Below are 21203 nucleotides of genomic sequence, written 5' to 3' on the forward strand. Positions count from 1 at the left end.
GCATGAGGTTGGAATACCTCGCAATGTGCCATATTTGTTTTAGTTGATTTGTGTGCCACTTTCTCTGGTGCTAATAAATAAGCTTATAGACTTGAGATTTCAAAATTTAATGACTTTGACTTCATTCTGTTAGTAATTTGAATGAAACCAACATAGACATCTGTGCACACTTCTAGCAGGAATTGCAATTGGGAATGGATATTGCATTTTGAGCTATATAACGCTCTAGTGAAATACTAGTGGAAGCAATTAAAGGAGATGAATGAGGATCATGCAAGAAGCTTATTGGCACAACATTAAAGTGCATTAACATAAATTTTTCCCGGAGCATTTTGGTACCAGTACTCTAAATAAACCATACAGCAACACTAGAATCTCTGTCTGCTCGGACTGGGTTACTGACTGCATCATCAGGAAGTACTGCATTAAATGTTTCTCAAAGGAAGTTTATTGGGATAAAATAATTATCAGAATGAAAACAGCAATAATAGCAATAATTTTTACAAGGTTAAACTTGAGTTTTAAAATGTTCAACTGTCAGTTTATAAGTGATTAGGAAGAGAAGACTACATTTTGCCCAATTTAGGGCAATTGAAATGGGATATCACTTGAGGTTTCATTTCCCAGTGTTGTGACTGTAATGTAATAATTAATTTAAATTACCTATTCATTTTGTGCTAGCAGTTTAAATTCCAGCTGGTCTGTATGTTGACAATGGTTCGACTGTTCAGCTGTCTGTGCGACTCACATTGAGGGCCTTTTCCCTCCAATTTATGAAGGGATTTTTGAAGTTGTGTACTATAATTGTTGGAAAAATCCACATGCATTTTTTTGTTTTTTGTTGTTGCATATTCTGTCAGGACAGAAATCTAATCTTTGATCAACAATGCATGATGTCAGCAAAATGTAGATTGTGGCTTTGCCCTATGAGATCTGCATTTAAATTGGAAGAAGCTGTTCCGATGTGGATATTATATCTGTGTAATCAAACCTTGTTATGAAGCTGAGATGATGGCAGGTTCCTGTTTGAAACAAGTGGAGGCTATTGATGTCGGGCCTTTACTAAAATAGTTTTTAGGAAGTCAGTATGTATTATTAATGGAACTTTCAAATCTTGCAAAACCGTTTCTAGTTCATATTTTTTAAAACAAATTTTAATAATGTTCCCGATTGGTTATCTGTTGAAGATTTTTCTTGGCATCTATATATTGTCTTTAGTATTGAATGTTTTGTATCGCTGAAGTGATACGCAACCATTGTAGTTGGCTCAAGGTGGGATGTCAAATGAGTATTTGTGTCATTGTGTACTTAGTTTATTAAAACTCATCAAGACTGGATCCCCATGGTATTGGCTGGTGTATTATTTTCTTGCCTAATGGATTTAACCTACACGTGATGAACATGTACCAACCTAGCCGGTTGCATTATATGTGAAGTGTTTTAGGGTAACTCATGGCATTATTAAGTAATATTTAACAGGTTAAATGTCTTGTTATTGGTGTTTGCAATGCTAGTGTGGTGGAAAATCACATCAAATGAAAATTTTAATCTTCAAATTACTTTGTACAATTTTAAAATCTTTTGTCTGGTGAATTACTGAAGTTTCTTGATACTAAAGTACTTCTGTGGCTAAACTGGAATCTGTAGTCCATATAATTGCAGAGTTAAGACAGTATACATTTGGCAATTGCATTTATAAAATTAAAAAAAAAATTATAGTGGAGTTTGGTCTCCAATTTCCTACTCCATAGGAGTGACAATGTAACGTGGTCAATCTACCTACCCTGCATATCTTTGGGTTGTGGGGGTGAGACGCACACAGACACTGGGAGAATCTGCAAACTCCACATGGACAGTGACCTGGGGCTGGATCAAACCTGGGTCCTCGGCACAATGAAGCAGCAATGCTAGCCACTGCGCCATGGTGCCGCCCCTACTACATAGGATTTGGCAGAATGGAAACAGCGTTTGGCCCAGCAAGTCTGTGCTGGTGTTTATGTTCCACCTAAAGCTTTTCCCACCCTAATTCATACTCCATCGGCATATCTTTGCAATCCTTCTCCTTCATGCACTTATCTCAGTTAATCCGTGTGGTTGGTTGTGAATTGCCACTCTTTGTAAAGGAGTTTCTCCCCAAATTCCTCAATCGATTTATGAGTGACTATCTTTGTATTTATAGCCTTACGCATTCTGTTTTCCAACGCTTTACACTTTAGCAAGTATAACTGATGGGTTGGCAGAATAAGGATTTCATTTTCTTAGAAGCTGTGATTTATTTATTTTTCTTGCCTCCCTCGTTGTCAAGTTGTTTCAATTCAACCAAAGGCCTGCATTCATGGGGAGGCACAGGTAAAATGACCGTATGGCATATTTTTGAAGCAGAGCAGGGGCTTTTTCCTATTTCCTTGGCATGTATTTACCTCCACCCAAAACAAATCATTTGATTATTTATCTCTCCTATTTGTGGGACTGTGCTGTGCAAAGCTGGCTGCCACATTAGCCACCGTAATATTTAATCAATTACCTTTGGGGTACCGAAAATGGGGTAGGTATGATATAAAATTCCTATGTAATTTTGTATTTTAAAATGTCTTTTGTCGGTGGTACGGTGGCCGCAGTGGTTAGCACTGCTGCTTCATGGCGCCGTGGACCCAGGTTCGATCCCGGCCCCTGGTTACTGTCCATGTGGTTTGCATATTCTTCCCATGTCTGCGTGGGTCTCGCCCACACAGTCCAAAGATGTGCAGGGTAGGTGGATTGGCAATGCACAATTGCCCCTTAATTGGGGGAAAATAGAGGGAGCAGTTTGTTAACCAGCTATTAGACTAATCTATGAATTTTGGCTGGTTAGAATATATTTAATAATAATAATCTTTTATTGTCACAAGTATGAAGTTCCTGTGAAAAGCCCCTAGTTGCCACATTCCGGCGCATGTTCGGGTAAGCCAGTACAGGAATTGAACCCGCACTGCTGGCCTTGTTCTGCATTACAAACCAGCTGTCTAGCCAACTAAGCTAAACCGGCCCTTTAATGTTGGAACTTGACACAGGAGGGAGAAGCAAATAGCTCCTGAGCTGAGGCTAGATGCTGTTGCGTGTTTATTGGTTGGATGTTGCCACGTTTCTGAACCTCTGTTTGTAGATAGGAAAGACTGGGAGGTTAAGGAGTTCCATGGTTTCCAAGCGTGAGGAAATAATGTGGGTCTCTTTTAAACAGAGCGAAGGCATGGAGGATGATCCATTTGAAGCTTCAAGAGGAGCAGTTACAATGCTAATGATGAAGCAGAGATATAAATGTTGCACAGCATAGAGCACAATATGCTATAGAATAGAAATGTGCACTGTGAAGAATTCTACTGCTGTTTTCGTGCTATTCTATTGCTGTTCTTACTCAGCAGGAAGTTGGAATGCATAGACTTTCTGATGGTTAGCAATATCTAGACGGTAAAATTAAAATTAGTATTGGCATTTATTTTATGCCAATATATTAAAACTGAAAAACCAAGGTGACGGCCGAAGAGATGATCCTAACTTAGGAAATGATAGTTGGATGACACAGGCTTTTAAAACGCAAGATATTGGGGTCAAAAAGATGATCTGGTTCCTGGCAAGGGGTTGAGCGTATTGTGTATATACTTCAACCTAAAAATGTTTTTGCAAACGAGGGTTTCACTTTGCTTTCCATTGCCTTGCCAATCCAATGGAATCTTTGTAAAATTAGAAGTGACCAATTTTTTGTTTTCCAATTAAGGGGCAGGGGCAATTTAGTGTGGCCAATCCACCTAACCTGCACATCTTTGGGTTGTGGGGGTGAGACCCACGCAGACACGGGGAGAATGTGCAAACTCCACATGGACAGTGATCTGGGGCCGGGATCAGACCTGAGTCCTTGGCGCTGTGAGGTAGCAGTGCTAACTGCCGCCACCGTGCCGCCCACTCCAATGGAATCTTAATCTCATAAGAAGTACCTACCAGCTTCAACATGCAAAATCCCTTCAGCTTGTTCTTTGGTACCATAATCTTGATCTTCCACTGCATGTGGATTTGATGGTGAAAGGAGTGGATGTCTAAAAGCTTATTCTACATCTATCTGGGGGCGGACCTCTATGCATATATCCCTTGACTTGCTACTTTCACAAAGGGTTCTTTGGTATTGAAGCTCCAAGCAAATTTTTAAAAACTTGATCCAGTTTCCCTATATATCTCATGCAACTAAATCTGCTGTTGATTCAGGGTTCCTTCAGGAGAGTCGGTGCATTAAAAAGTTTTTACTCCTAACCCAAGCAACTGATCTGAGCTTAGTTCAAATTTTGAGGGCATTCAATGTTCCAAACTGTGGTGTCTTTTCAATTGATGCTGCCAGAGCCAAGCTTTCCTTATCGGACTTTGCTGTCTCTTAAAGCTGGTTCTGTAAGTAGTGTGCTTTGCTCCATTTTGGAAGCTGAACTAGTCTTTGTCTCAGGAAAGTCTAGTTTGCATGTTACACATAAAACACGGGCAAATTGAAATAAAGTTGCTGAAGTAAGAGCCTTGTTTCATTTTTTTTTAAATGCATGTGGATTACTTGCCTCTTTCTGGTTGTATAATTAAAGCTGGCTGTCTGGTAATTTCCATATTACACAAGAATGGAAAGTCACATCATTCGAGTTTTACAAGTATATTCACTTTTTACATTTCTGTTTTTTCCCCCCTCCCTTCCTGATTTCCTTCCAAACACTTGGGTAAGCTAGCTACCATAAGACTGTACAGTATTTCTGTTAAAGAATGCCTAGTACTCTTAAATCATTAGGTGTCAATGATGAATACATTTTACTGATCTTTTACATGAGAAAAGCTTGGTTCATTTTCTGTTTGAATAGGTTCTGTGATTGTCACTGCTAAATTAGAGTATACATTGACTACAGCTACAATTGCTCACGGGCAGTTTCACCTTTGCATTTCAGGTAGAATGAGAGGTGAGGGAAACGATCTGTGTGGTACACTAATTCTGTCACACACATTACTTTAAAGAATTAGGTCTGGCAGATGATTTAGTGAAGTAGTAGGTGCATTTTCCCTCGCTGCCCCACATGTTCTTCTAAAGAGTCTGCATGGAAATGATAGGCTGAATGACCCCCATCTGTGCTTAGCCTTCCATGATTCCCAATCTTTAAAATTTTGTTAAAATTCTTGTGTCTGTCAAGGCAAGGGTTGACCAATCATAGAATCCTTACAGTGCAGAAGGAGGCCATTTGGCCCATCAAGTTTGCACCTATCCTCTGAAAGAGCACCCTACCTGGACCCCCGCCCTACTCCCCATAACCCCACCTTAACTCCTTTTGGGCACTTAAGCAGAAGCTTAGCATGATCAACCCGCACATGTTTTGGACTGTGGAAGTAAACCCGGAGGAAACTCATGCAGGCACTGGGAAAACATGCAAATGCCACAGTCACCAAAGGCCGGAATTGAACCCGGGTTCCTGTCACCATGAGGCAAGCGGGAGAATTATACTCTGCCATTTCAGCCACCTAGTGTTGGCATCAATTGATATGCAACAGTGAGGCATTCTTTCCTTACCAACATTTAAGTGAAATTATTGGTGCGTAGTTTGGGACAGTTTTGTCTGCCCAACCTGCAACATGTCCGATCTTTTTGAAGTTCAAGACTGTTTGTGAAAATGTTGAAATCATGCCCTAAAGTTCAAGACTGTTTGTGAAAATGTTGAAATTATTCTCTGAACATCAAGGTTGTTAATTTACATCAGGAAGAGTAAAAGTCTTAACATTTTCCCCTTTGGGACTCTACTACCAGCCTTCCTGTTATCTGAAAAATAACTATTTGTCACCACACTCACTGATCACAAAGTGGAAACACGTGTGGATAAGATGGTCAAGAAGGCATACGGCATGCTGGCCTTCATTGGTCGGGGCATTGAATATAAAAATTGGCAAGTCATGCTGCAGCTGCACTGGACCTTAGTTAGGCCTCATTTGGAATATTTTTTTTCTATGTTTTTATTCTCCATTTTCACACTCCTTCAAAATTTACACCCCACCCACAAACAGTAAACGGTAACAAATACAAAATCAATCCCCTTAACAATCCCATCCTCCCACCACCCCACCTGTCAATATATGCATCCAATAAAACAAACCCTCCCATGGTGGCAACAAAAAAACAAAGGAGAAAAAGGAATGCAGGACCACACATGGTCACGATTGACCTATAGAGTCCACTCCCCCAAAAACGTCCTCCAACCTCTGAAAGAGTACTGTACATGATACCCAAGAGTTGTACCCCCCCCCCCCCCCCCCCCCGTCTCCAACTCCTCCCGTCCACTGCCTCTTGTAAAACTCCTCCCAACCTCAGTTCCTCCCCCCCCAACTTTCCACCCCGGCTAGACCACTTGGACCCTGTTCTGCCAGGCTCCGATGGCCGCAGCACCCCCCCCCCCCCCCCCCCCCCCCCACCTCACTCTCACTCCCGTTCACTGGCCGGCTTAAACCGGCCAGCGTGGAGGCCCCCGCCCGGGTCCCTTTCCCCCTTGCCCGGCCCTAGGAAAGCCCAGAAATCCCCTTTTAGCGCACAAAACCGCATATCCACCTACACCGCAAAGAGCCCTCATTTCGAGTGAAAGTCCCATCACTTCCCTTGTCCAAATATATACAACATTGACTCCTTTAGCCCATACACACGCAAGCAGTGAAACAAAAAAGAAAATACAGTCATGAGGTTACATCGGCACATGGCCATTTCTCAGTTCTGCCACCGTCCTTCTGCCTTCGCAAACTCCTCCCCTGCTTCCGCCGTTCCAAAATAAAAGTCCCTGAGCTTATAAGTCACCCTCAGCTTTGCTGGATATACAATGCCGCACTGCACCTTGCTAATGTACAGTACCCTCTTCACCCGGTTGAAGGCAGCCCGCCTCCTCGCCAGCTCCACCGTAAAGTCCTGGTATACACGTATACCAGCTCCAGCCCACTGCACCACCCGCTTCTGCTTGGTCCAGCTCGGGACCTTCTCCTTCACACTGTACCTACGGAAGCACAGAGTCACGACCCATGGCAGCTCACTCGCCTTTGGTACAGGCCTCCCCCAATAGTTTTGCCAGCATCGCGGCAAAATACTCAGTCGGCCTCGGTCCTTCAACTCCTTCGGGCAGCCCCACAATCCTCAAATTCTGTCACCTGGATCTGTTTTCCAGGTCTTCATTTTTCCTCGCAGATCCTTGTTAATGTTGTTGCTAACTTTTGGTTGGTTCTTAGTAAATGTTGCTCGTTGTGTCTTTACTTAATTTGCTCTGTTTTATAACCTTTTCTCTAGAGTCGCCAGGTATTATACCACCACGAGGTTCAAGTGCTGATCAATAACTCAATACACCAGTTAGTACGTTTCAAATCAAAACACAGTTATTATACACAGTCAATCGCTAATGTATAAAACTCTACTTACTAGACTATCTCTAACACTAAAAGGCCTATACTTAGCTTTGGAACTGGCCCGCCAGGTCAGGGGAACAAATGGCCTTTTGTTCGATTCTGAGTCTGCAGGCTTCAAAGTTGGTATAGACTGGTAGCTAGGAGCGCCTATCTTGTAGCGTGCGTTGACTGGAGACTTAGTTGGTGCAGCTACTAGGCGGGTCACGGTCAAGGGTTGTTTCGAGCTGCTGAGAGACCCTGCCAAGAAGGACAAATTGAACTTGTGGACTCTATTTTATAGTCCCCAGGAGCTTCACGCCCTTTTGGGACCCCGTACCTGGTTCCAAGTGACTGGACTAAGTTCTGATCACTTGGATCGATTTCTCCAATACTGGAGCTGATCGCTGAGCGGTTCCTAGTGTCCGTTGGCCTTCCTCTGTCTTGGCTCCTGCTGGTGCTGAGGAGTCTGGCTTGGCCTTGTTTATTTTAACTGTTTCCAATTGTTCCCGGGGATCGCTCATCAATATGTAGATGGTTGTTATTATCAGTGCTGTCTGGGTTCCTGCAAGTTCCGATATACAGGAAACTTTGCACCTGCTTGTTTTTCCTGCGTTTGACTGAATTTCCCTGCATTCTTAGCGGATCTCCATTTCAAAGTCGGGAAGTGGCCAACCCAGGTGGCTACAATGTCCATCACCTTCCGCATCTCCTTCCCCATCGAGGCAAGTTGATCACCGTGCTGCAATACCATCTCCTCCACTTCCTTCAGTGCCTCCCCTTGCTCTTGCACCTCCGCCACTGTGCTCGCCACCGCCTTCGTCACTGGGGAAATCACCTCCTCCAGCACACACAACCTCTCTCATCTCCTTCCTCATTGTCTCCATGTATTTTGTAAACTGCCTATCTAATTCCGCAGCCATCACCGTAGTTATTTCTTCAGCCGTAAGCAATGCGGCCTCCCCTGGTGCTCCAGCCTCCATTTTCCTTGGTGACCCCGCGGTGACCTTTCCACTCCCCGTCGGACCTTCAGCTGTTTTCCTTGCGGACGTTCTTTTGCTCACCCTCGACATTTTTCTTCACTGTGCCTTCACTCTGCAGCCTCTGTGCCTTCTTCCTGCTTTTGCCGCCTCCGTGGACCCTGGGACCGGGCTTAAAGCCCCGAAAATGCCCGTTCCCGAACGGGAGCCCTCCATTGTGCGGCCGCCTCCCTCCTGCTGCCATCGGAAGTCCCTCAGTTGGAATATTGTGTACAATTCTGGTCGCCACACTATCAGAAGGATGTGGGTGTGTTGGAGAGTGTACAGAAGCGGTCTATGAGGATGTGCCTGGTATGGAGGGCATTAGCTGTGAAAAGAGGTTAGATAAACTCATGTTCTCACTGGAACAATGGAGGTTGAGAGGCGGCCTGATGGAGATCTGCAAGATTGAGTGGCATGGACAAAGTGGATGATAGTCAGATGTTCTTTTCCAGGGTAGGAGAGTCAAGGACTAGGGGACATAGGTTTAAAGTGCATGGGGAAAAGTTTAGAACAGATGTGCGAGGCAAGTTCTTTTTTTACACGAGGGTGGTAAATATATGGAACGAGCAGCCTGGGGAGGTGGTGGGAGCAGGTACAATAGGGGCATCTAGACAAATATATGAATAGGATGGGAAAGTAAGGATATGGACTCTAAGTGCATACGGTTTTAGTGTTGGCAGGTACCATGGTCGACGCAGGCTTGGAGGGCCGGAAGGCCTGTTCCTGTTCTGTTTTGCTCTTTGTTCTTCCTTGTCACTCAGCCAATTTCTTATCCAAGTTCCTACTCTCCTTTTGGTCTCCAGTCTGTTAACACTATCAAATGTCTCTTCAAAATCCATATACACCACATTATTGGCATTCTCTGCTACCAACTCTTAACTCCCAAGTTAGTTGAACATTGTTTTTTCCCTTAATTAATCCATGCTGGCTTCCCTCATTTATCTTGCTCTCGTTTAAGTGACTCTTGATTTTGTCCCAAACTAAGTTTCTAGAGGTTTCCTTACCACTGACGTCAAACTGACTGGTCTGTAGTTGCAGGCTTCATCCTAGTTTGAAAAAGGGTGTAACATTTGCAGTTCTACAGACCTCTGGCACCAGGCTAGATCTTCGAAAGTGAAGAGTTGAAATCCCTTGTGAAAGAGTTTTAATGAGATATTGTGGCCCTGTGGTTGCTGACGTCTGGATGGGTTGCCAAGAAATCCGTGGAAACTGTCTTGGTTGCATTTGCCGAGCAGTGTGGTCTGTTAACCACAATTTACTTAATTTCTATTTGCTGCTTCTATTGGTAAAAGGTAGATATTGTACATTTTTAAAATCTAACTTTGTATAATTTGTTTTGTTTAAAGCCATGGAATCGGGTGACTTTATTTTGCTAGTGGGTAACTAAAGGATTTCAAACTGTTGTCTACTTTAAACAAAAAATGTTACCTAATTGGGGTTGTAACAAACTTGTATGTCATTTGATGTGAAAATATTTGTTTCCATGATGTATCTTAAAACCGTAAACAACCACTGCTGAAAATGTGCTCCTGGTATGCAATACTACTTTCCAGAATTGGGGCAGCTGTTAGATGGATATGCTTGAATATGCAAGCAAGGTTAATTAATGCAATTCTGCTCAAGGAAAATTCATTTTAGTGGCTGTTTCTTTTCTTAAACCCCCTCCCAAGTTCAGATGTAGGAGTAAAAATATTTTAAATGGGCGTTCAGTTGTCTGCTGGTGCAAATTTACCTTGAATCTAAAGCGGATGCCCTGACTGGGATGCAGTGAAGGGAAATCCTTTGGACATTGACTCATTCACCCTGCTGGGCTTGAGGTTGGTATGAAAAAAAACTGCTTCACGCTGCTAAATGAATAGTAAATCACCAATATCCTCTCAAACTGGAATTAAAGTATAATCTAAAAGGTCAGTTGAGACACCAGACCAGACCCCAATATTTGTTTGGATACCAGTCAAGAACCCCAAACAATTTTTTTTACATTTGTGAAACTGAGGAAAGGATACTAGGAGCGATGACATGACTCTGACCAATAGGTATCTTTTATTTTAAAACAAACTTTAATTTAAACACAAAATTAACCACATTAACATCGAAGAATTTTTTTTTGTAATTATCAGTTAAACAGTTCTTAAACACAAGGTAAAACTTTAACTTAGTATTTAAAGCTGCTACCAACTCTATGCAACCCAATATAATTCAAATGCCACTTGCAAATAAAGTTGACAAACAGATTACTTGCTGAGCTGTGTAGAGACCTTTGGAGAGGGACCCTTTCAGGAGCAGAACCAGTACACTTCTGCTCAACCTCGCTGTATTTGGCAAAAACTGTCGTTCAACTTCAAATCCTTCTGCCTTGGCAGACTCCAATCCTATGGCAAACTGCGAACCTATCGACAGCCCTGGCTCCCTCCCATTAATTATATCTGTATCCCAATGAGATGCCACATGACCCCAGCTAGGACTAAATATGACCCCTCATAAATTATCTACTCTCCAGGGAATCTCCAGCAATCATAAAAATATCCCATTAGCCCTCTATATGGAAACAAGTAAATAGTTAGAATTAATCATGATCTCACTGTTTACAACTCTTTAATTACAACTTTAGCAGACACAGTCTGGATACCTTAAACTCGGTTACATAGAACATAGAACGATATAGCGCAGTACAGGCCCTTCGGCCCACGATGTTGCACCGAAACAAAAGCCATCTAACCTACACTATGCCATTATCGTCCATATGTTTATCCAATAAACTTTTAAATGCCCTCAATGTTGGCGAGTTCACTACTGTAACCGGTAGGGCATTCCACGGCCTCACTACTCTTTGCGTAAAGAACCTACCTCTGACCTCTGTCCTATATCTATTACCCCTTAGTTTAAAGCTACGTCCCCTCGTGCCAGCCATTTCCATCCGTGGGAGAAGGCTCTCACTGTCCACCCTATCTAACCCCCTGATCATTTTGTATGCCTCTATTAAGTCTCCTCTTAACCTTCTTTTCTCCAACGAAAACAACCTCAAGTCCATCAGCCTTTCCTCATAAGATTTTCCCTCCATACCAGGCAACATCCTGGTAAATCTCCTCTGCACCCGCTCCAAAGCCTCCACGTCCTTCCTATAATGCGGTGACCAGAACTGTACACGATACTCCAAATGCGGCCGTACCAGAGTTCTGTACAGCTGCAACATGACCTCCTGACTCCGGAACTCAATCCCTCTACCAATAAAGGCCAACACTCCATAGGCCTTCTTCACAACCCTATCAACCTGGGTGGCAACTTTCAGGGATCTATGTACATGGACACCTAGATCCCTCTGCTCATCCACACTTTCAAGAACTTTACCATTAGCCAAATATTCCGCATTCCTGTTATTCCTTCCAAGGTGAATCACCTCACACTTCTCTACATTAAACTCCATTTGCCACCTCTCAGCCCAGCTCTGCAGCTTATCTATATCCCTCTGTAACCTGCTACATCCTTCCACACTATCGACAACACCACCGACTTTAGTATCGTCTGCAAATTTACTCACCCACCCTTCTGCGCCTTCCTCTAGGTCATTGATAAAAATGGCAAACAGCAACGGCCCCAGAACAGATCCTTGTGGTACGCCACTTGTAACTGAACTCCATTCTGAACATTTCCCATCAACCACCACCCTCTGTTCTTTCAGCGAGCCAATTTCTGATCCACATCTCTAAATCACCCTCAATCCCCAGCCTCCGTATTTTCTGCAATAGCCTACTGTGGGGAACCTTATCAAACGCTTTACTGAAATCCATATACACCACATCAACTGCTGTTCAGTCACCTTCTCAAAGAACTCGATAAGGTTTGTGAGGCATGACCTACCCTTCACAAAGCCATGCTGACTATCCCTGATCATATTATTCCTATCTAGATGATTATAAATCTTGTCTCTTCTCATCCCCTCCAAGACTTTACCCACTACAGACGTGAGGCTCACCGGTCTATAGTTGCCGGGGTTGTCTCTGCTCCCCTTTTTGAACAAAGGGACCACGTTTGCTATCCTCCAGTCCTCTGGCACGATTCCTGTAGCCAATGATGACATAAAAATCAAAGCCAAAGGTCCAGCAATCTCTTCCCCGGCCTCCCAGAGAATCCTAGGATAAATCCCATCAGGCCCCGGGGACTTGTCTATTTTCAGCCTGTCCAAAATTGCCAACACCTCTTCCCTACGTACCTCAATGCCATCTATTCTAATAGCCTGGGTCTCAGCATCTCCACAACATTATCTTTTTCCTGAGTGAATACTGACAAAATATTCATTTAGTATCTCTCCTATCTCTTCAGACTCCACACACAACTTCCCATCCCTGTCCTTGACTGGTCCTACTCTTACCCTAGTCATTCGCTTATTCCTGACATACCTATAGAAAGCTTTTGGGTTTTCCTTGATCCTACCTGCCAAAAACTTCTCATGTTCCCTCCTTGCTCGTCTTAGCTCTCTCTTTAGATCCTTCCTCGCTACCTTGTAACTATCCATCGCCCCAACTGAAATGTCACACCTCATCTTCACATAGGCCTCCTTCTTCCTCTTAACAAGAGATTCCACTTCTTTGGTAAACCACGGTTCCCTCGCTCGACGCCTTCCTCCCTGCCTGACCGGTACATACTTATCAAGAACACGCAGTAGCTGATCCTTGAACAAGCTCCACTTATCCAGTGTGCCCAACACTTGCAGCCTACTTCTCCAACCTATTCCCCCCCCCCCCCCCTCCCCCCCCAAGTCACGTCTAATGGCATCATAATTGCCCTTCCCCCAGCTATAATTCTTGCCCTGCGGTGTATACTTATCCCTTTCCATCATTAACGTAAACGTCACCGAATTGTGGTCACTGTCCCCAAAGTGCTCTCCTACCTCCAAATCCAACACCTGGCCTGGTTCAATACCCAAAACCAAATCCAACGTGGCCTTGCCTCTTGTTGGCCTGTCAACATATTGTGTCAGGAAACCCTCCTGCACACACTGTACAAAAAACGGCCCATCTAATGTACTCGAACTATATCTTTTCCAGTCAATATTTGGAAAGTTAAAGTCTCCCATAATAACTACCCTGTTACTTTCGCTCTTATCCAGGATCATCCTCGCCATCCTTTCCTCTACATCCCTAGAACTATTTGGAGGCCTATAGAAAACTCCCAACATGGTGACCTCTCCTTTCCTGTTTCTAACCTCAGCCCATACTACCTCGGAAGATGAGTCCCCATCTAGCATCCTCTCCGCCACCGTAATACTGCTCTTGACTAGCAGCGCCACACCTCCCCCTCTTTTGCCTCCTTCTCTGAGCTTACTAAAACACCTAAACCCCGGAACCTGCAACATCCATTCCTGTCCCTGCTCTATCCATGTCTCCGAAATGGCCACAACATCGAAGTCCCAGGTACCAACCCATGCTGCCAGTTCCCCTACCTTATTTCGTATACTCCTGGCATTGAAGTAGACACACTTCAAACCACCTACCTGAACACTGGCCCCCACCTGCGACGTCAAATCTGTGCTCCTGACCCCTCTACTCTCATTCTCCCGTACCCTAAAACTACAATCCAGGTTCCCATGCCCCTGCTGCATTAGTTTTAAACCCCCCCCAAAGAGCACTAACAAATCCCCCCCCCCCCCCCCCCCCCCCCCAAAAGGATATTTGTGCCCCTCAGGTTCAGATGTAGACCATCCTGTCTGTAGCGGTCCCACCTTCCCCAGAAAGAGCCCCAGTTATCCAGAAATCTGAATCCCTCCCGCCTGCACCATCCCTGCAGCCACGTGTTTAATTGCTCTCTCTCCCTATTCCTCATCTCACTATCACGTGGCACGGGCAACAACCCAGAGATGACAACTCTGTTTGTTCTAGTTCTGAGCTTCCATCCTAGCTCCCTGAAAGCCTGCCTGACATCCTTGTCCCCTTACCTGCCTATGTCGTTAGTGCCAATGTGGACCACGACTTGGGGCTGCTTCCCCTCCCCCTTAAGGACCCTTAAGGACCCGGAAAACATGATCCGAGACATCACATACCCTTGTACCTGGGAGGCAACATACCAAACGTGAGTCTCTCACGCTCCCACAAAATCTCCTATCTGTGCCCCTGACTATAGAGTCCCCAATTACTAATGTTCTGCTCCTCTCCCCCCTTCCCTTCTGAGCAACAGGGACAGACTCCGTGCCAGAGGCCCGTACCCCATGGCTTACCCCTGGTAAGTCGTCCGTTCCCCCCCCCCCCCCCCCCCCCCAAGTATCCAAAGCGGTATACTTGTTTCTCAGGGGAACAACCGCAGGGGATCCCTGCACTGACTGCTTCTTCCCAGTCCCTCTTACAGTTACCCATCTATCTCCAATCTTTGGTGTAACTAGTTCCCTAAAGCTGCTATCTATGACCCCCTCTGCCTCCCGAATGATCCGAAGTTCTTCCAACTCCAGCTCCAGTTCCCTAACTCGGTCTTGGAGGAGCTGGAGATGGCAGCACTTCCTGCAGGTAAAATCAGCAGGGACACTAACGGCATCCCTCACCTCAAAAATCCTGCAGGAGGAACATTGCACTCCCTTCCCTGCCACCCCTCTAACTTTCTACCAAGATCTGGCTAACAACTAAATTAAAAAAATAAAATATAATAATAATAATAATACAATATGGTACTTACCTCACACCAATGGGTTTTATTGGCAAATAGGGTTAAGGAAAATCCCAAGGCTTTTTACACTTACATAAAAAGCAAGAGGGTAGCCAGGGAAAGGGTTGGCCCACTGAAGGATAGGCAAGGGAATCTATGTGTGGAGCCAGAGGAAATGGGCGAGGTACTAAATGAATACTTTGCATCAGTATTCACCAAAGAGAAGGAATTGGTAGATGTTGAGTCTGGAGAAGGGGGTGTAGATAGCCTGGGTCACATTGTGATCCAAAAAGACGAGGTGTTGGGTGTCTTAAAAAATATTAAGGTAGATAAGTCCCCAGGGCCGGATGGGATCTACCCCAGAATACTGAAGGAGGCTGGAGAGGAAATTGCTGAGGCCTTGACAGAAATCTTTGGATCCTCGCTGTCTTCAGGGGATGTCCCGGAGGACTGGAGAATAGCCAATGTTGTTCCTCTGTTTAAGAAGGGTGGCAGGGATAATCCCGGGAACTACAGGCCGGTGAGCCTTACTTCAGTGGTAGGGAAATTACTGGAGAGAATTCTTCGAGACAGGATCTACTCCCATTTGGAAGCAAATGGACGTATTAGTGAGAGGCAGCACGGTTTTGTGAAGGGGAGGTCGTGTCTCACTAACTTGATCGAGTTTTTCGAGGAGGTCACTAAGATGATTGATGCAGGTAGGGCAGTAGATGTTGTCTATATGGACTTCAGTAAGGCCTTTGACAAGGTCCCTCATTGTAGACTAGTACAAAAGGTGAAGTCACACGGGATCAGGGGTGAACTGGCAAGGTGGATACAGAACTGGCTAGGCCATAGAAGGCAGAGGGTAGCAATGGAGGGATGCTTTTCTAATTGGAGGGCTGTGACCAGTGGTGTTCCACAGGGATCAGTGCTGGGACCTTTGCTCTTTGTAGTATATATAAATGATTTGGAGGAAAATGTAACTGGTCTGATTAGTAAGTTTGCAGACGACACAAAGGTTGGTGGAATTGCGGATAGCGATGAGGACTGTCTGAGGATACAGCAGGATTTAGATTGTCTGGAGACTTGGGCGGAGAGATGGCAGATGGAGTTTAACCTGGACAAATGTGAGGTAATGCATTTTGGAAGGGCTAATGCAGGTAGGGAATATACAGTGAATGGTAGAACCCTCAGGAGTATTGAAAGTCAAAGAGATCTAGGAGTACAGGTCCACAGATCACTGAAAGGGGCTACACAGGTGGAGAAGGTAGTCAAGAAGGCATACGGCATGCTTGCCTTCATTGGCCGGGGCATTGAGTATAAGAATTGGCAAGTCATGTTGCAGCTGTATAGAACCTTAGTTAGGCCACACTTGGAGTATAGTGTTCAATTCTGGTCGCCACACTACCAGAAGGATGTGGAGGCTTTAGAGAGGGTGCAGAAGAGATTTACCAGAATGTTGCCTGGTATGGAGGGCATAAGCTATGAGGAGCGATTGAATAAACTCGGTTTGTTCTCACTGGAACGAAGGAGGTTGAGGGGCGACCTGATAGAGGTATACAAAATTATGAGGGGCATAGACAGAGTGGATAGTCAGAGGCTTTTCCCCAGGGTAGAGGGGTCAATTACTAGGGGGCATAGGTTTAAGGTGAGAGGGGCAAAGTTTAGAGTAGATGTACGAGGCAAGTTTTTTACGCAGAGGGTAGTGGGTGCCTGGAACTCACTACCGGAGGAGGTAGTGGAGGCAGGGACGATAGGGACATTTAAGGGGCATCTTGACAAATATATGAATAGGATGGGAATAGAAGGATACGGACCCAGGAAGTGTAGAAGATTGTAGTTTAGTCGGGCAGTATGGTCGGCACGGGCTTGGAGGGCCGAAGGGCCTGTTCCTGTGCTGTACATTTCTTTGTTTGTTTGTTCTTGTTATTATTAGGTTAGAGGAGGAGGGCGGGTGGGAGACATATACTATAGCCGAGTCTATTAAAAACATTACTGCAACAGTTATAAAATACAATGTATAACAATTTCTACATTTGTCTCTCATGCCAGTGTAATTAAGCCTGAATTGTCTTTAAAAAAAAAAAATAAATGTAGAGTACCCAATTCATTTTTTTTCCAATTAAGGGGCAATTTAATGTGGCCAATCCACCTAGCCTGCACAATTTTGGGTTGTGGGGGCGAAACCCACATCAAAATGGGGAGAATGTGAAGCCTGAATTTTCAACTTCTTAGTTAGCAATGGCAGAGAGCAAGAATACCAAGTCTGCAGCAGCAGTTTGGAGGTCCTATTAATTTGAAATTCAGAAACGCTAGAGAACTGAGGTGATGTGTATTATGCTAACTGTTAATTCCTGTGCCAGAAAACCTTTGGTTAAATTGAAGTCAATTCGCTGAACCTATAAATATGTTAAATCAGCCATTTATTTTAGAACCTTCAACATTTATTGTTGTTCATCAAACTTCTAAAGTTGCAATGAATGCTATTTAGTTAAACTTTAGCCTTTCCTAAATACTGAATTTTCCAGGGACCAAATGATCTTGAATGCCAAAAATGCATGGGATTTGCTATGCTTCACATAAGCTTAGATGGTGGTTGAGTAGTGCAACATTTTCTTTTTGTTCTTTTAGTTCTTTTATATTGCCATAACATTTATTGATCTGTGTCCCTGGGTGTTACGTTAAATGTCTGTGGAGATTGTAACATTTAGATACAAGATGATGTTCCAGTGCTTTATTACTCCCCAGATCACTTCAAGAGTCTGTTTTGGGAACTGGACCGGAAAGTGACCGAACAGATCCCAGTAAAATTAAGTAAAGATAGGGGTGCAAGGAGTAAACCGTGCCATTGGGAGAAAATACACATTTGGAACAGTGGTGTTCTGCTTGGCATAAAAGTGTGCTTGTAAGCTGTGTTTCAGTGTACTCTTGAATCTAGGGAGAAGGAATCTTGGAAGGTGGGATTGAAACCCTGTGAGATGGGCTTTTGCTAAAGCTATCCAAGTGGGAGCGACATTTGGAGAGAAGTCCAAGGCAGGCAATCTGAAGTTGGCAATCCTTGGAGATAGTTCCAATGCAGTCATTTATTCTAGTGTGACTTGCGTCTGTTAATTTACTTCAGACTTAGCTGAATGTTAAGGAGTATATGATACATATTGTAAATTGTTTTATTCTTGTGTAGTAAAGTTTGTTCTTTGTTCAAAACCTGTGGAATCTTGTGGCTTTATTTTAAAAATAGGTGTCTTGTATCTTTCCCTATTTTAAACAAAAGATTATTGGTCCCTAACCGATATCTCTCTCACCCTCTTCTTCAACTACCTACTGCCTCTTTGTTTGGCCCCTTGTTCCTCACTGTAACAAATCACTGATCATGTTCTCTGTTGATTTTTCTTGTGTCTACTATGTGCGTACTGTGTACATTCCTCGGCCGCAGAAAAATACTTTTCACTGTACGTTGGTACTTGTGACAATAAATCAAATCAAAAATCCCTCCAATACCACCACTGCCCATGTAGTGGAGTCAATCCCCCGCAATCTTCAGGCTAAAAGCCCAATCCAGAGGTCAGCCCATGGCAATCTTTCCATTCCACAGTAGCATTATAGTCCTAACTTCCCAGTTGTAAAAGTTCTTCAAACCTAATCTGCAAGTTAAAATCTGGTTTTCCAATTAGGTTGCAGTTTTGTATTCTGTGTATGAATGGGTTAACTTGAATGTACTTTTTGGGGCGGCACAGTGGTTAGCACTGCAGCGAGAACCCGGGTTCGATCCCGGCTCTGGATCACTGTCTGTGTGGAGTTTGCACATTCTCCCCATGTCTGCGTGGGTCTCGCCCCACAACCCAAAGATGTGCAAGGTAGGTTGATTACTCGTGCTAAATTGCCCCATAATTAGAAAATAAAGAATTGGGTACACTAAATTTATATTAAAAAAAACTTGAATGTACTTTGCGATTCCACTTTTGGATTTCCAGTGATTTGTCACTTCGACAATCTACACTTGATTCAAATTGGACTTTAACATTTGAACCTGCAGTCCACAAAAGATCTTTTTGAAATTGATTTTTGAACCAGGCAACAAGTCCTTTTTAAGACTTCATTTAGCTCTGGAATGTGTTTTAACAAATGCAAAATCCAGCCTACACTGTTAATCAAAGTATCATTGAACATGGGGTTTTCTGTACAATAGCAGAGTACTGCAGGGAATCTAAAATAAGAATAGAAAATGCGAAAGGTGATCAAGACGAGTTAGTATCTGTGGACATTCACAGTTAAAGTTTCAGGTTGATGATGACCCTTCAGAGCATCTGCGGTTTCTTTTCCCGTACCATTTCTGTGGGTACCTTGCAAAGATGAGTTAACTTTTGAAATTATTGAATCTGGCTCTTTAGTGACATTGTAGCAAAGAAACCTTGAATTTAGAAATGTTGAATTTGAAATTGCTTCACTTCAAATTTGTCTTATGCCATTATACTCTGGTCACAAACTGATGGTTTACTTGAGAGCTCAAAATTATAATGTTGACCCAGATTCCATTGAAGTTTGTGTTTTAGAGGAATCAAATTTCCTTGAAGCTTCATTGGGATGAGTAGATGTGAATAAATTTTCCATGCGATGCATTCTTGCTTTGCAGGCACCCTTTTTGAACCATTATTATTTAGTGACCTTAAATTTTGTTTAAAATAGCTCTATCCCTGTCCTTTGTTTAATTGCATTGTACTGTGGGCTCCTGAGGCCTGTTACAATTGAATTTATTTTATACTTGTATTGACATCCTCTGAGGGGGAGCAGGATTCTGATTGCCTTGCATATTGGCTGTTCTTCCTTTTTTAAAAACCTTTTTTATTATAAATTTAGAGTACCTAATGATTTATTTTCCAATTAAGGGGCAATTTAGCGTGGCCAATTCACCTACCCTGCACATCTCTTTGGATTGTGGGGGGTGAGACCCACCCAGTCACTGGAAGAATGTAAAAACGCCACATGGGCAGTGACCCGGTGCTGGGATTGAACCCGGCGCTTGGCACTGTGAGGCAGCAGTGCGAACCAATGTACCACCGTGCTGCCCGACTCCTATACTACTTTTAAAATACAATTGTATTGAGGAAGAAATATCATTATTTTATTTGGTGAAATTCCTATGCCAAATAGTGTTTGGTGGGGTTGCTGGGTTATGGGGATAGGGTGGAGGTGTGGACCTTGGGTAGGTTGCTCTTTCCAAGAGCCGGTGCAGACTCGATGGGCCGAATGGCCCCTTCTGCACTGTAAATTCTATGAAATATCTATGCAATATGGAATTTTATGCAGATATGAATGTAGCTAGCAATTATTGCCCTCGAGTCGATTTGCTTGAAGCAAGATCCTCCGACCGGTCTTGGAAATCATGAATAGCCAGTTAATATGCTTGCGTTCAGGAGTAAGTATTAACCAGAAAACCTGGAGAACTCTCACTTCAAATATTGCTGAGGTGTTTTGCATCTACCTCGGCATGCAGATTTAACATTCCATCTGCGAGATGGAACCTCTGATTCATCAAGGCGATGCGGTATCATGATGCGGTATCATGCTAGGCTATGTGCACAAATTCAGGATTCTTGCTAATCTCCTGAACCTGGATCAGAAGGGATGGGCAATTTTTTTCATTTCAAAAAAACCTCATTGAGAAAAACATGAAAAAAGATGCCTGTTGTATAAATGAGTGGCTGCCAGTTGTCAGAGTGAAGTAGTTTGATCTGATATGCTGTTGGGGATGTCACCTTTCTTGGAGAAAAAGCTTTTTTTAAAAAAAAAAAGTACTTCTCTGAACAGTGGGGGAGGATGACCATTAGCTGAGCTTTGTTAGTTTATTTCCAATAACTTGCAGGTCTAAGAAGAGTTTTGTGAATAAATAAACATTTAACCGAAACAGTTCAGTTTGATTATTTTTCTTTCCCCTTTGTAAAGTATGCATTTAAACAGAGACTTCAAAATTGCCTTTCCTGTCTTAGAACTAAGTTTTGTGGCATAAAAGCATGCGTAACATTCACTTCTGAAGCTTGGTCTAAAATTCACACGTTGGGTAGGCTGAGAAGAGTAATGGATGCTGTCTTTAAGGTGCAGCAGATGAGCAGAATACTTTATTATTGCCATTCGTATTGGATCACATTTATACAAAATGTTGATTGAACTAATATGAAA

The 21203-nt window shown here is 43.5% G+C and overlaps 1 protein-coding gene across 1 annotated transcript in view; it reads left to right on the forward strand.

The window, feature by feature from the left end:
• Positions 1-4625: 4625 nt before the first annotated feature.
• Positions 4626-21203, forward strand: part of LOC140404257 (furin-like) — a 130598-nt gene continuing 114020 nt past the window's right edge. Inside the window, exons 1-2 of the mRNA XM_072492588.1 lie at positions 4626-4655; positions 7304-7366. Coding sequence (XP_072348689.1) covers positions 4626-4655; positions 7304-7366 — 93 coding nt within the window. The remainder of the gene's footprint in view (positions 4656-7303; positions 7367-21203) is intronic.

This window comes from Scyliorhinus torazame, chromosome 30 (genome assembly GCF_047496885.1).
Source record: "Scyliorhinus torazame isolate Kashiwa2021f chromosome 30, sScyTor2.1, whole genome shotgun sequence".
NCBI classification, from domain to species: Eukaryota; Metazoa; Chordata; class Chondrichthyes; order Carcharhiniformes; family Scyliorhinidae; genus Scyliorhinus; species Scyliorhinus torazame.